We start from the raw sequence: 17,109 nt of genomic DNA on the forward strand, positions 1-17,109 counted from the left end.
GGTTACCCACAAATGGAAGCCCATCAGACTAACACCAGATCTCTCTCTAGAAACCCTACAAGCCAGAGAAGAGTGGGGGCCAATATTCAACATTCTTAAATAATTTTCAACCCAGAATTTCATATCTAGCCAAACTAAGCTTCATAAGTGAAGGAGAAATAAAATCCTTTACAGACAAGCAAATGCTGAGAGATTTTGTCACCACCAGGACTGCCTTAAAGAGCTCCTGAAGGAAGCACTAAACATGGAAAGGAACGACTGGTACCAGTCATCACAAAATCATAACAAACTATAAAGACCACAGTCCTGATGAAGAAACTGCATCAACTAACAGGCAAAATAACCAGCTACTATCATAATGACATGATCAAATTCACACATAACAATATTAACCTTAAATGTAAACGGGCTAAATGCCCTATTTAAAAGACACAGACTGGCAAATTAGATACTCAAGACCCATTGGTGTGCTATGTTCAGGAGACCCATCTCACTTGCAAAGACGCACGTAGGCTCAAAATAAAGGGATGGAGGAATATTTACCAAGCAAATGGAAAGCAAAAAAAAAAAAAAAAAAAGCAGGGGTTGCAATCCTAGTCTCTCATAAAACAGACTTTAAACCAACAAAGATCAAAAGAGACAAAGAAGGGCATTGCCTAATGGTAAAGGGATCAGTGCAACAACAAGAGCTAACGATCCTAAATATATATACACCCAATACAGGAGCACCCAGATTCATAAAGTTAAGTTCTTAAAGAGACCTACAAGGAGACTCAGGCTCCCACAGTAATAGTGACAGACTTTAACACCCCACTGTCAATATTAGACAGATCAATGAGAAAGAAAATTAACAAGGATATTTAGGACTTGAACTCAGCTCTGGACCATGCGGACCTCATAGACATCTACAGAACTCTCCACCCCAAATCAACAGAATATACATTCTCAGCACCACATCACACTTATTCTAAAACTGACCACATAATTGGAAGTAAAACACTCCTCAGCAAATGCAAAAAAACCCAGAAATCGTAACAGTCTCTCAGACCACAGTGCAATCAAATTAGAACTAAGGGTTAATAAACTCACTCAAAACTGCACAACTACATAGAAACTGAAAAACCTGCTCCTGAATGACTACTGGGTAAATAACAAAACGAAGGCAGAAATAAAGATGTTCTTTGAAACCAATGAGAACAAAGACACAATGTACCAGAATCTCTGGGACACATTTAAAGCAGTGTGTACAGGGAAATTTATAACACTAAGTGCCCACAAGAGAAAGCAGGAAAGATCTAAAATAGACACCCTAACATCGCAATTAAAAGAACTGGAGAAGCAAGCACAAACAAACTCAAAAACTAGCAGAAGACAAGAAATAACTAAGATTACTGCAGAAATGAAGGAGCTAGAGACATGAAAAACTCTTCAAAAAAAATCAATGAATCCAGGAGCTGGTTTTTTGAAAAGATCAACAAAATAGATAGACTGCTAGCCAGACTAATAAAGAAGAAAAGAGAAGAATTAAATACACGCAATAAAAAATGATAAAGGGGTTATCCCACTGATCCCACAGAACTACAAACTACCATCAGAGAATACTATAAACACCACTACACAAATAAACTAGAAAATCTAGAAGAAATGGATAAATTCGTGGACACATACACCCTCCCAAGTCTAAACCAGGAAGAAGTTGGAATCCCTGAATAGATCAATAACAGGCTCAATAATTAACAGCCTACCAACCAAAAAAAGTCCAGGACCAGATGGATTTACAGCCGAATTCTACCAGAGGTATAAAGAGGAGCTGGTACCATTCCTTCTGAAACTATTCCAATCAATAGAAGAAGAGAGAATCCTCCCTAACTCATTTTATGAGGCCAGCATCATCCTGATACCAAAGCCTGGCAGAGATACAACAAAAAAAGAAAATTTCAGGCCAATATCCCTGATGAACATCGATGTGAAAATCCTAAATAAAATACTGGCAAACCGAATCCAGCAGCACATCAAAAAGCTTATCCACCAAGATCAAGTTGGCTTCATCCCTGGGATGCAAGGCTGGTTCAACGCATGCAAATCAATAAACGTAATCCATCACGTAAACAGAACCAAAGGCAAAAACCACATGATTATCTCAATAGATGCAGAAAAGGCCTTTGACAAAATTCAACAGTGCTTCATGCTAAAAACTCTCAATAAACTAGGTATTGATGGGCTGTATCTCAAAATAATAAGAGCTATTTATGACAAACCCACAGCCAATATCATACTGAATGGGCAAAAACTGGAAGCACTCCCTTTGAAAACTGGCACAAGAATGCCCTTTTGCACCACTCCTATTCAACATAGTATTGGAAGTTCTGGCCAGGGCAATCAGGCAAGAGAAAGAAATAAAGGGTATTACAAATAGGAAAAGAGGAAGTCAAATTGTCTCTGTTTGCAGATGACATAATTGTATATTTAGAAAAGCCCAAAATCTCCTTAAGCGGATAAGCAACTTCAGCAAAGTCTCAGGATACAAAATCAATGTGCAAAAATCACAGGCATTCCTATATACCAATAAGAGACAAACAAGGCCAAATTATGAGTGAGCTCCCATTCACAATTGCTACAAGGAGAATTAAATACCTAGGAATACAACTTACAAGAGATATGAAGGACCTCTTCAAGGAGAACTACAAACTACTGCTCAAGGAAATAAGAGAGGATACAAACAAATGGAAAAATATTCCATGCTCATGGATAGGAAAAATCAATATCGTGAAAATGGCCATACTGCCCAAAGTAATTTATAGATTCAGTGCTATCCCCATCAAGTTACCATTGACTTTCTTCACAGAATCAGAAAAAACTACTTTAAATTTCACATGGAACCAAAAAAGAGTCTGCATAGCCAAGACAATCCTAAGCAAAAGGCTGGAGGCAACACACTACCTGACTTCAAACTATAGTACAAGGCCACAGTAACCAAAATAGCATGGTACTGGTACCAAAACAGATATATAGATCAATGGGACAGAACAGAGGCCATAGAAATAACACCACACAAAATCTACAACCATCTGATCTTTGACAAACCTGACAAAAATAAGCAATGGGGAACAGATTCCCTATTTAATAAATGGTGTTGGGAAAACTGGCTAGCCATATGCAGAAAACTGAAACTGGACTCCTTTCTTATACCTTACACAAAAAATTAACTCAAGATCAAATAAACACTTAAACGTAAGACCTAAAACCATAAAATCCCTAGAAGAAAACCTAGGCAATACTATTGAGGACATAGGCATAGGCAAAGACTTCATGGATAAAACACCAAAAGCAAAGGCAACAAAAGCCAAAATAGACCAGTGAGATCTAATTAAACTAAAGAGCTTCTGCACAGCAAAAGAAACTACCATCAGAGTGAACAGGCAACCTACAGAATGGGAGAAAATTTTTGCAATCTATCCACCTGACAAAGGGCTAATATCCAGAATCTATAAAGAACTTAAACAATTTTGCAAGAAAAAAACAACCCCCTCGAAAAATGGGTGAAGGATATGAACAGACACTTCTCAAAAGAAGACATTTATATGGCCAATAAACATGTGAAAAAAAGCTCATCATCACTGGTCATTAGAGAAATGCAAATTAAAACCTCAAGATACCATCTCACACCAGTTAGAATGGTGATCATTAAAAAGTCAGAAAACAACAGATGCTGGAGAGGATATGGAGAAATAGGAACACTTTTACATTGTTGGTGGGGGTGTAAATTAGTTCAATCATTGTGGAAGACAGTGTGGCAATTCCTCAAGGATCTAGAACCAGAAGAAATACCATTTGACCCAGCAATCCCATTACTGAGTATATATCCAAAGTATTATAAATAATTCTACTATAAAGACACATGCACACGTTTATTGCAGCACTATTTATGACAGCAAAGACTTGGAGCTAACTCAAATGCCCATCAGTGATAGACTGGATAAAGAAAATGTGGCACATATACATCATGGAATACTACGCAGCTGTGAAAAAGGATGAGTGCATGTCCTTTGAAGCTGGAAACCATCATTCTCAGCAAACTAACACAAGAATGGAAAACTGAACACCGCATGTTCTCACTTATAAGTGGGAGTTGAACAATGAGAACACATGGACACAGCAAGGGGAACATCACACACTGGGGCCTGTTGGGGGGTGGGGGGCTAGGGGAGGGATAGCATTAGGAGAAATACCTAATGTAGATGATGGGTTGATGGGTACAGCAAACCACCATGGCAAGTGTATACTTATGTAACAAACCTGACGTTCTGCACATGTACCCCAGAACTTAAAGTATTAAAAAAAAAAAAACTTAAATGTATACTTACCATATAACTCAGGAATTCTAATTCTAGGTATCTACCCAAGAAAACTGAAAGCATATGTCCACACAAATATTTGAACATACAGTTTACAAGAGCTTTCTTTGTAATAGCCAAAAACTAGAAACAACTAAAATGTCCATCAACAGATGAATGGATAAACAAACTGTGGTATATCCATACAATGGAGTACTTCTCAGCAATAAAAAGGAATACACTATGGATATGTGCAACTACATGGGTGAATCTTGAAATAATTATGCTGAATGAAAAAACTGAATATCAATTATATCAATAGCCCATGCCATCTGAATTGTCTTTTCCCAAAAGTCTTTCAATATACCTCAAACATTTGCAAATTTCCTTGACCTCTTTGCATATACATACAAAACCAATGTTTCCTTTCTCCCAACTACAAAACATGCAGCACTAAATCATTCTAAAATTGGAAGCAACTGTATACCAAAAATAGAAGAATGTGTCTTAAACTATGAAATAATTATTCTCCACAGGCACTTTAATCTTCTCAAGAAAGCAAAGATTGATTAGTATGGTCAAGAATAGAAGCTGACACCTCAAAACATGCCACTTTGGTATAAGGATTATTCTGAGTTGAAGGCAACTAAGACAGTAACACGAGAAAAGCTCTCTGCCCTTCCTTTATTAGCCTAAAGGAGTACATAAATTTGTACAGAAATTAATCCACTGACAACCCTGGATCCTTATTAGCCCAGAGGTGGCACTAAGGACTCTACATAACCAACTTTACTGACTAGCCCTTATCTTCCATTAGTCCCTGATATATTTACCTTCCCACAATTTGCTTCCCTAGAGACTCAAAGTCTTTTTCCTTTGTCTTGCCACTTCTCTGAAAATTTACTGGTGGTGGCTGTTGTTAAGATGCTATAGAAGTCCAAGTTCTAGCAATCTCTTTGAGCCCAACATCCATGGGTTTCTCCCATATATGTATGATACAAACATATTCATAAACTTGTTTGTTTTTCACTTGTTAGGCTTTTGTTATAGAGCCCTGATTGAGAATCTGAAAGGATAGAAGTAAAAATATTTTTTCCTTCTCTATAATAGAATGAGATGTTTGACTAGTATGAAATGAGGCAACCTAGCAACATTCAGGGACAGCAATTCCTTGGGTTTGTGATTTCTGTTGACACTCCCTAAAGTACCCATCAGAGACTTAAAAAAACAAACAACTAATTTCAGTTGATCCTATTAGGACAGATAGCCTTCCCCAACCCCAGGTATCCACTCCTCAATCCTATTTGCCTTTCCCCTTCTATGGGTGACTGAAACATGAAACCTCCTCTGTACCAATTTATAAGCTACAGGACAAATCTTTGGGACGTGGAACAAAGAGCTAAAGGCATGATAAATCATTTATGATAGATGAAACCATTTGATAGAAAATACATGGCATTACATTCAAGTCACCCCTTACCAATGAACTCTCATGTATCTGTTCTTTGAAGTGCTTAAAACCCTGGTAAATTTATAAGCCTTGTATTTCTAATAATTTAATTTTGTTATTAATTATATCGCAACCTCTCTGAAAGATAAATAGATATCTTCCCCAACAAAGACCACTGGTCTTCCCTGCTCTGAACTTGTTCACTCAGCCAAAGACCCAGCACAGCACCTTTACAGCTTCTGATGGCTGCTTTTTCACACCAATAAGTCAATGATTTAAAGAGCTTCAGATTTCTACTTGCTCTAAAAGAGCAAGGTCAAAACCAATGCATACAGAAAATATTTCCAAAATACCCCTCCTTTTAGAGAGATGTTATAAATATACTATCAATGAGGAAAGCAACCTTGTTAACAAAGCCAACCTAGGCCGGGCGCAGTGGCTCACGCCTATAATCTCAGCACTTTGGGAGGCTGAGGCGGGTGGATCATGAAGTCAGGAGTTCAAGAGCAGCCTGGCCAAGATAGTGAAACTCCGTCTCTACTAAAACACAAAAAATTAGCCAGGCATGGTGGTGCATGCCTGTAGTCTCAGCTACTTGGGAGGCTGAGGCAGGAGAATCGCTTGAACCTGGGAGGCGGAGGTTGCAGTGAGGCTAGATCATGCCACTGCACTCCAGCCTGGGCGACAGAGCTGAACTCTGTCTCAAAAAAAAAAAAAGCCAACCTAAAAATATAGCATTCTAATAGTAGAAGAGTTTGTCAAACAATGTCTTCTCTGAAACTATGATCAATATCAGCAGCTCTAGTACTGCCTGCCCCAAGCTGGCACATAAACAAGGTCAGAGCACCAACTGCCTCTATCCTCATACTAGAGCTCCCTAGTATCTCTGGTTAATTCTCTTGGACTCCATGGAATTTATACTAACTCATCTGATCCTTCCAATACTGCCAGCATACACTGAGGGGACTTCCAGACCCTGCCTGATGAATACTGCTCCCTTTTAGATAGCCTGAACTCACATATGCAAAGGTTATATATATAGTGTTGTGTCAGCAAAACCACTAAAATAAGAACTTAATGTTTATAATGATATAATGTTGGTAAAGATCAGAAACATCTCACACAACTAAACATTAGTTACCAGCACAAGACTCATTTCCTTTAATCACAATAAACACCCAAGTTTTAAGTTTTTAAAATTAGAAAGTTTAATTATTTAATGTCATAAAATTGCCATTTCTGTTTTAGACATAAAAAGTTGTAGATGCCAGCCAGGTGCAGTGCCCCACACCTGTAATCCCAGCACTTTGGGAGGCCGAGGCAGGCGCATCACTTGAGCTCAGGAGTTTGAGACCAGCCTAGGTAACATGGCAAAAGCCTGTCTCTATAAAAAATATAAAAATTAGCCAGGCATGGTGGCATATGCCTGTAGTCCCAGCTACTCCAGAGGCTGAGGTGGAAGGATCACCTGAGCGCAGGAGGCAGAGGTTGCACTGGGCCGTGATTGCACCACTGCACTCCAACCTGGGTGACAGAGCCAGACGCTGACTCAAAAAAGTAAATAAAGTTGTAGATGCCTATTAGATATCCAGTAGAGATATCAAGTAGGCAACTGGATATGAGTCTGGAATTCGGGGAGAGGACAGGGCTACAGATATAAATTTTGGATCCTATATTAGATTGAGATTACCAAAGGAATCAAAGTATATAGGAAAGAGAAAAGATCCAAAGACTGAGCACTGGGGAATTCCAACACTAAGAGGCTAGGGAGATGAGGGGAAAAAAACAGCAAAAGAATTTAGAGAATGATCAGTGAGGTCAGAGGGAAACAAAGAGGACATTCTAGAAATCAAGTGAAGAAAATTTCAAGGTAGCAGTGATAGGCCAGAAAAGGTAAAAACCACTGAATCAAACAACATGGAAGTCACCTGGGACCATAATGAGCTGTTTTAGTACTAACTAACCATCATCTAGGAATTGATAACTCAGTACCTGTAAAGTTTTCTGCTCCTTTTGAAGATCTTTTATTTTATTCTGTTGCTGGCAAGCCCTATTTAGTGATTCATCCTCCAATTCACCAATTTTGGATTTCACACTCTCCATAATTTGTTCCAAGTCATTAGCTCGTTGTTCTTGATTGGTTGCTCGGCTGTGCTCTAGCTGAAGTTCATTTCTAAGTTAAAAGACATACAATTTCTTCCCTTAGTATTAAAAATAAATCAAATTACCAAACATATCCATATAACAACATATTGACTTTCTAAAGTTTCTTTGCATTCTCTTTATCCAAAATGCTTGGAATCAGAAGTGATTCATATTTCAGATTTTTCAGACTTTGGAATATTTGCATCATACTTACTAGTTAAGTATCTCAAATCTGAAAATCCGAAATCCAAAATGCTCCAATAAGCATTTCCTTTAAGCATCATGTTGGTGCTCAAAAAGTTTCAAATTTTGGAGCCTTTCAAATTTTCAGATTTGAGATGCTCATCCTGCAACAGAAACTAATAGAAGAAATATAGGGTACCATTAAACATACATGCTAAGCTATTACCAAAAGATTTACCTATTAAAATTTTACCTACAAAAAAAAATATTTTTTTTCTTTTTTTTGAGACGGAGTCTTGCTCTGTGACCCAGGCTGGAGTGCAGTGGCCGGATCTCAGCTCACTGTAAGCTCCGCCTCCCGGGTTCACGCCATTCTCCTGCCTCAGCCTCCCACGTAGCTGGGACTACAGGCGCCCGCCACCTCGCCCGGCTAGTGTTTTGTATTTTTTTTTTTAGTAGAGACGGGGTTTCACCGTGTTAGCCAGGATGGTCTCGATCTCCTGACCTCGTGATCCGCCCGTCTCGGCCTCCCAAAGTGCTGGGATTACAGGCTTGAGCCACCGTGCCCAGCCAAAAATATTTTTTAGTTTAATATTTAATCAAAATGGGAAATTAAATTTCAAGATTGTTTTCAATGCAGTTATTTTTAGAATGCATACAAACAATTCAAAAGAAATATTTTCCATTTTCTTACCTAAGCTGCTGATTAGTTTCTATAAGCTCCTGTATCATGTTCTGTTGACGTGATGTTTCTTCCACCAACAATTTCAAATTCTGTCTCATCCTTTGTGATGACTGCTTGTCAAAAATGATGAGATCTACATTTTAAAAAGTATGTAATACAGATAGTAAAAATAAAAGGCAAAAGATTTAAGATAAAAAAATTTTTAAGGAAAAATTCTTTTTACCTTAAGCAGCAAGAATAGGATCTAATTACCTTTGAGATCTGTTCTTTTGACTAGAGACAAAGGTTTTAAGCCATGCATCATCAATAGCACATTTATGCTTTCCCATTCTGCTTCTTCCTGCTACAATTACAAAGAGAGGGAAAAGGGTCAACTTTAAGATATAAAGTGAAGAAATTCTCTCAGACATAATTTCCTGCATTTTCAGAATAGAACATTTTCTTCAAAAGTTTTAAGTATAAATGTTTATGCATATACAATATCCAAAAAACACATTTATTGTTTCTAGCAAAATTAGTAATAGACTAGAAGTATGTAAATAAGCACAAATTGTTGCATTATACAGAATACTCACATGTAGGCCTCAATGGACAAAACCAACAACAATAAAAACACCTTGTAATTTCAGTGAATCAAACAACTCTAAGGTTTTAGATTTAATAAGCCAAACCACGCCCTGCTCAGAATAAACAGCTGCACACTAGGCTATAATAACTGAATAGTAAAGAAAAGGTGAGTCACTTCTAAGTATCACTTTCATAATGACTAGGGTCACAAAAAAAGCAAAACATACCTGACTAGTTGGAGCCAATATTTCAGACAGCTCCTTGTCAAATGGACAAGGTCTAACTATAAAAAGGAGCCTGTCCATCTGGATAACTGACTCTAACAGAATCATACTGAAAGATGCTCTCAAAGTCAAATAAATCTTTCTTTTTGACTGTTGACTTTTTCCTCCTTTTTTTTGACACCTCCTCCCACTCATAACTTTTCCCTCATTTATGCTTTAGTCTTTCTGATCACAGAGTTTAACTACGTGGTAGATACAACTAAAATTATCGCTGATGTTTGTTTTAGGAGCCAAAAGCTCTGAGTTAGTGTCTCAGAACATCTACTGTAACTCATAAAAATAAAATGCTGGCCGGGCGCGGTGGCTCAAGCCTGTAATCCCAGCACTTTGGGAGGCCAAGACGGGCGGATCACGAGGTCAGGAGTTCGAGACCATCCTGGCTAACACGGTGAAACCCCGTCTCTACTAAAAAATACAAAAAACTAGCCGGGCGAGGTGGCGGGCGCCTGTAGTCCCGGCTACTCGGGAGGCTGAGGCAGGAGAATGGCGTAAAAACCCGGGAGGCAGAGCTTGCAGTGAGCTGAGATCCGGCCACTGCACTCCAGCCTGGGCGACACAGCGAGACTCCATCTCAAAAAAAAAAAAATAAATAAAAAAATAAAAATAAAATGCTCTATACATAATAAAGTCACATATTTTGAATGATTAACTTATACATATTGTTCCCTGATACCTCTTACATTTTAAGGTAAAGTAATTGTAAATTCTGAAAATAGCTGGGAATGGCATTTTCCAAAGTACATGCTACAGAACACTAGTCTAATGAAATGTTCATCAAACTAGTGTTAAGTAGGTATGAAATGTTGTATACTAAATCCTCCCTTTGGAGACTAATATTGTGAAGTCTTAGAGTAATTAAACCATTTCATAGTCTTTAACCCAGCATTTCCCAAAATTATGAGAAAAGAATCCTTTTAAAGTCAAATTTTCCTGTTTGCAGATGTAGCATTCTTTGGCACATATTTTGAGAAGCAATGTCTTAAATATTTTAAGTTTACCTGTTTTTCAGTCATGAGTCTATCTGACGGTTGATTGGAATCCTGAGGTTTAGGGGCTACCGGAAACATAGTTTCTTTTGTAGAATCAAAAGAAACAGAAATTGGCAATTAAAAAATTTGAGTTGCCTGAATGAAAAAAGACAAAAAGTGCAATAGGAGTTAAAGAAAAGTATATTTAAAAGAATCCACTTCTCTTGCAGGGCAATTCAGGTCATTCCTGCGTCAAAACTTCATGACTTCTTAGATAGCAGATTGTAAGACTCATTTGAATAAACCCTATCTTATAATGTTCTCCTCTGGAAATAAAGCATTCTGGGATTTTACACATATACCACACACACACATACTCTGTCCTGTCCCACCCCCCACCACAGAATGAAGGAAATATCTTAACTGTATAATGTGAAAAGCATGTGACATTAATAAACTGTTAACTTTTGGAAGATGCTTCTTTCAGTTCTTTATGCTGCATTCAGAAAAATACAGAAGACATACTCCTCCAAATAGAGGATACACTGATGAAGTATAATGCATAACTGGTACCCAAGAACAAAGGAAAGAATGGAGTGGAAGCAGCATTTGAAGAGCTAATGGCTAAGAAAAATTTGAGAATCAATGAAAGACACAAATCCACACATTCTAGAAACCCAACATACTGCAACTGGGATAAAGTAAAAAAGAAAAAAGAAAAAAAAAGTCAGTCATACCTAGACATATCTTCAATGTGCTGAAAGAAAATAATTGCTGATCTAAAATTCTAAAGCCAGTGAAAACATTCATTAATGAATAATAAAGGCAAAAGTAATATATTTTCAAATACATGACACAAAATAAATCTGAGAGTTCATCCAATCTGCTCTGTAAAAAAATTCTAAAGAAGATGCTTCACGCAGAAGACTCCCTGATAGAAAAGCAGAGATATAGAAAAAAATAGAGCAAAAAAATGAGTGAGTCTAAACACAGACTACATAACGAGATCTTGTGAAGTTTAAAATATACAATTAAAGTGCACAATAACAGAAATATATTAGCTGAGAGTAGGGCAAATGGAGTAACAGTGTTCTAAGTTTGTTTACAATCCAGGTGGACACTGGTAAAGGTATCTGATAACATTGGGCTTTTGAATAAGTTAAGGATGCTTGAGAATTTCTAGGACATCAACTGAAGAATCAAACAGAAGCATATAATTTTGTAACTAGTAAAGGGGAAAAATAAGACTATAATGATGGATTTTAAAAAATACACCCAAGTCCAAGATGGCCGAATATGAACAGCTCTAGTCTGCAGCTCCCAGTGTGATTGATGCAGAAGATGGGTGATTTCTGCATTTCCAACTGAGGTACCTGGTTCTTCTCATTGGGACTGGCTGGAAAGCAGGTGCAGACCACAGAGGGCGAGCCAAAGCAGGGCGGGGCATCACCTCACCCAGGAAGTACAAGGAGTCAGGGTACTTCCCTTTTATAGCCAAAGGAAGCCATGACAGACTGTACCAGGAAAATCGAGACACTGCTACCCAAATACTGCGCTTTTCCAATGGTCTTAGCAAATTGCAAACCAGGAGATTATATCCCATGCCTGGCTCAGTGGGTCCCACGTCCACGGAGCCTTGCTCACTGCTAGTGCAGCAGTCTGAGATTGAACTGCAAGGTGGCAGCCTGGTTGAGGGAGGGGCGTCCACTATTGCTGAGGCTTGAGTAGGTTAACAAAGCAGCCAGGAAGCTCAAACTGGGTGGAGCCCACCACAGCTCAACGAGGCCTGCCTGCCTCTGTGGACTCCACCTCTGGGGGCAGGGCATACCTGAACAAAGGCAGCAGAAACTTCTGCAGACTGAAACATCCCTGTCTGACAGCTCTAAAGACAGCAGTGGTTCTCCCAGCACGGTGTTTGAGCTCTGAGAACGGACAGACTGCCTCAAGTGGGTCCCTGACCTCCATGTAGCCTAACTGGGAGACACTTCCCAGTAGGACCCAACTGACACCTCATACAGCCAGGTGCCCCTCTAAGACGAATCTTTCAGAGGAAGGATCAGGCAGCAACATTTGCTGTTCTGCAATATTTGCTGTTTTGCAGCCTCCGCTGGTGATACCAAGGCAAACAGGTTCTGGAGTGGACCTCCAGCAAACTCCCATAGACCTGCAGCTGAGGGACCTAACTGTTAGAAAGAAAACTAACAAACAGAAAGGAATAGCATCAACGTCAACAAAAAGGACATCCATACCAAAATCCCATCTGTAAGTCACCATCATCAAAGACCAAAGGTAGATAAAACCACAAAGATGGGGAGAAACCACAGCAGAAAAGGTGAAAATTCTAAAAATCAGAGCGCCTTTTCTCCTCCAAAGGATCACAGCTCCTCACCAGCAACGGAACAAGGCTGGATGGAGAATGACTCTGATGAGTCGACAGAAGTAGGCTTCAAAAGATCAGTAATAACAAACTTCTCCAAGCTAAAGGAGGATGTTCAAACCCATCACAAGGAAGCTAAAAACCTTGAAAAAAGATTAGACAAATGGCTTACTAGAAAAAACAGTGTAGAGAAGACCTCAAATGACCTGATGGAGCTGAAAACCATGACATGAGAACTAGGTGATGCATGCACCACAAGCTTCAGTAGCCGATTTGATCAAGTGGCAGAAAGGATTTCAGTGATTGATGATAAAATTAATAAAATGAAGCAAGAAAATAAGTTTAGAGAAAAGAGAGTAAAAAGGAACGAACAAAGCTTCCAAGAAATATGGGACTATATGAAAAGACCAAATCTACATTTGATTGGTGTACCCAAAAGTGACAGGGAGAATGGAACCAAGCTGGAAAACACTCCTCAGGATATTATCCAGGAGAACTACCGCAACCTAGCAAGACAGGCCAACATTCAAATTCAGGAAATACCGAGACCACCACAAAGATACTTCTTGAGAAGAGCAACCCCAAGACACATAATTGTCAGATTCACCAAGGTTGAAATGAAGTAAAAAATGTTAAGGGCAGCCAGAGAGAAAGGTCAGGTTAACCACAAAGGGAAGTCCATCAGACTAACAGCAGATCTCTCGGTAGAAACCCTACAAGCCAGAAGAGAGTGAGGGCCAATATTCAACATTCTTAAAGAAAAGAATTTTCAATCCAGAATTTCATATCAGCCAAACTAAGCTTCATACGTGAAGGAGAAATAAAATCCTTTACAGACAAGCAAATGCTGAGAGATTTTGTCACCACCAGGCCTGCCTTACAACAGCTCCTGAAGGAAGCACTAAACATGGAAAGGAACAACCAGTACCAGCCACTGCAAAAACATGCCAAATTGTAAAGATCAATAATGCTAGGAAGAAACTGCATCAACTAACAGGCAAAATAACCAGCTATCATCAAAATGACAGGATCAAATTCACACATAACAATATTAACCTTAAATATAAATGGGATAAATGTGTCAATTAAAAGACAGACTGGCAAACTGGATAAAGAGTCAAGACTCATCAGTGTTCTGTATTCAGGAGACCCATCTCACGTGCAGAGACACACACAGGCTCAAAATAAAGGGATGAAGGAAGATCTACCAAGCAAATGGAAAGCAAAAAAAAAAAAAAAAAAAAGCAGGGGTTGCAATCCTAGTCTCTCATAAAACAGACTTTAAACCAACAAAGATCAAAAGAGACAAAGAAGGCTATTACATAATGGTAAAGGGATCAATTCAACAACAAGAGCTAGCTATCCTAAATATATATGCACCCAATACAGGAGCACCCAGATTCATAAAGCAAGTCCTTAGAGACCTACAAAGAGACTTAGACTCCCACACAATAATAATGGGAGACTTTAACATCCCAATGTCAATATTAGACAGATCAACGAGACAGAAAGTTAACAAGGATATCCAGGACTTGAACTCAGCTCTGCACCAAGCAGACCTAATAGACATCTACAGAACTCTCCACCCCAAATCAACAGAATATACATTCTTCTCAGCACCACATCACACTTATTCAAAAATTGACCACATAGTTGGAAGTAAAGCACTCCTCAGCAAATGTAAAAGAACAGAAATCACAACAAACTGTCTCTCAGACCACAGTGCAATCAAATTAGAACTCAGGATTAAGAAACTCACTCAAAACTGCACAACTACATGGAAACTGAACAATCTGCTCCTGAATGACTACTGGGTAAATAACAAAATGAAGACAGAAATAAAGATGTTCTTTGAAAACAATAAGAACAAAGACGCAATGTACCAGAATATCTGGGACACATTTAAAGTAATGTGTACAGGGAAATTTACAGCACCAAATGCCCACTAGAGAAAGCAGGAAAGATCTAAAATAGACACCCTAACATCACAATTAAAAGAACTAGAGAAGCAAGAGCAAACAAATTCAAAAGCTAGCAGAAGACAAGAAATAACTAAGATCACAGCAGAACTGAAGGAGATAGAGACACAAAAAAACCCTTCAAAAAAAAAAAAAAATCAATGAATCCAGGAGCTAGTTTTTTGAAAAGATCAACAAAATAGACTGCTAGCAAAACTAATAAAGAAGAAAAGAGAGAAGAATCAAATAGATGCAATAAAAAATGATACAGGGGATATCACCACTGACCCCACAGAAATACAAACTACCATCAGAGAATACTATAAACACCTCTATGCAAATAAACTAGAAAATCTAGAAGAAATGGATAAATTCGTGGACATGTATACTCTCCCAAGTCTAAACCAGGAAGAAGTTGGAATCCCTGAATAGATCAATAACAGGCTCAATAATTAACAGCCTACCAACCAAAAAAAGTCCAGGACCAGATGGATTTACAGCCGAATTCTACCAGAGGTATAAAGAGGAGCTGGTACCATTCCTTCTGAAACTATTCCAATCAATAGAAGAAGAGAGAATCCTCCCTAACTCATTTTATGAGGCCAGCATCATCCTGATACCAAAGCCTGGCAGAGATACAACAAAAAAAGAAAATTTCAGGCCAATATCCCTGACGAACATCGATGTGAAAATCCTAAATAAAATACTGGCAAACCGAATCCAGCAGCACATCAAAAAGCTTATCCACCAAGATCAAGTTGGCTTCATCCCTGGGATGCAAGGCTGGTTCAACGCATGCAAATCAATAAACGTAATCCATCACGTAAACAGAACCAAAGGCAAAAACCACATGATTATCTCAATAGATGCAGAAAAGGCCTTTGACAAAATTCAACAGCGCTTCATGCTAAAAACTCTCAATAAACTAGGTATTGATGGGCTGTATCTCAAAATAATAAGAGCTATTTATGACAAACCCATAGCCAATATCATACTGAATGGGCAAAAACTGGAAGCATTCCCTTTGAAAACTGGCACAAGACAGGGATGCCCTCTCTCACCACTCCTATTCAACATAGTGTTGGAAGTTCTGCCCAGGGCAATCGGGCAAGAAAAAGAAAAAAAAGGGCATTCAATTAGGAAAAGAGGAAGTCAAATTGTCTCTGTTTGCAGATGACATTGATTGTATATTTAGCAAACCCCACTGTCTCAGCCCAAAATGTCCTCGAGCTGATAAGCACCTTCAGCAAAGTCTCAGGATACAAAATCAAAGAGAAAAATCACAAGCATTCCTGTACACCAGTAACAGACAAACAGAAAGCCAAATCATGAGTGAACTCCCATTCACAATTGCTACAAAGAGAATAAAATACCTAAGAATCCAGCTTACAAGGGATGTGAAGGACCTCTTCAAGGAGAACTACAAACCACTGCTTAATGAAACAAAAGAGGACACAAACAAATGGAAGAACATTCTATGCTCATGGATAGGAAGAATCAATATCATGAAAATGGCCATACCGCCCAAGGTAATTTATAGATTTAATGCCATCCCCATCATGCTACCAATGACTTTCTTCACAGAATTGGAAAAAATACTTTAAAGTTCATATGGAACCAAAAAAGAGCCCTCATAGCCAAGACAATCCTAAGCAAAAAGAACAAAGCTAGAGGCATCACGCTACCTGACTTCAAACTATACTACAACGCTACAGTAACCAAACCAGCATGGTACTGGTACCAAAACAGAAATATAGACCAATGGAACAGAACAGAGGCCTCAGAAATAACACCACACATCTACAACCATCTGATCTTCGACAAACCTGACAAAAACAAAAAATAGGGAAAGGATTTCCTATTTACAAATGCTGCTGGGAAAACTGGCTAGCCATATGTAAAAAGCTGAAACTGGGATCCCTTCCTTACACCTTGTACAATAATTAATTCAAAACGGATTAAAGATTTAAATGTTAGACCTAAAATCATAAAAACCCTACAAGAAAACCTAGGCAATACCATTCAGAACATAGGCATGGGCAAGGACTTCATGACTAAAACACCAAAAGCAATGGCAACAAAAACCAAAATAGACAAATGGGATTTAATTAAACTAAAGAGCTTCTACACAGCAAAAGAAACTACTGAGAGTGGACAA

The 17,109-nt window shown here is 38.5% G+C and overlaps 1 protein-coding gene across 16 annotated transcripts in view; it reads right to left on the reverse strand.

Moving 5' to 3' along the window:
- Positions 1 to 17,109, reverse strand: part of CEP70 (centrosomal protein 70) — a 101,711-nt gene that overhangs the window by 64,077 nt on the left and 20,525 nt on the right. For 5 of the 16 annotated variants that reach the window (XM_015132027.3, XM_028843397.2, XM_015132028.3 and 2 more), the window contains 4 exons: positions 10,647 to 10,720; positions 9,050 to 9,140; positions 8,807 to 8,930; positions 7,777 to 7,957 (listed from right to left, as the gene is read on the reverse strand). In XM_015132027.3, the coding sequence (XP_014987513.1) occupies positions 7,777 to 7,957; positions 8,807 to 8,930; positions 9,050 to 9,140; positions 10,647 to 10,715 (465 nt within the window). In that variant the 5' untranslated portion in view covers positions 10,716 to 10,720. 16 annotated transcript variants of the gene reach the window in all.

The sequence above is a fragment of the Macaca mulatta genome, chromosome 2 (assembly GCF_049350105.2).
Source record: "Macaca mulatta isolate MMU2019108-1 chromosome 2, T2T-MMU8v2.0, whole genome shotgun sequence".
NCBI lineage: Eukaryota > Metazoa > Chordata > Mammalia > Primates > Cercopithecidae > Macaca > Macaca mulatta.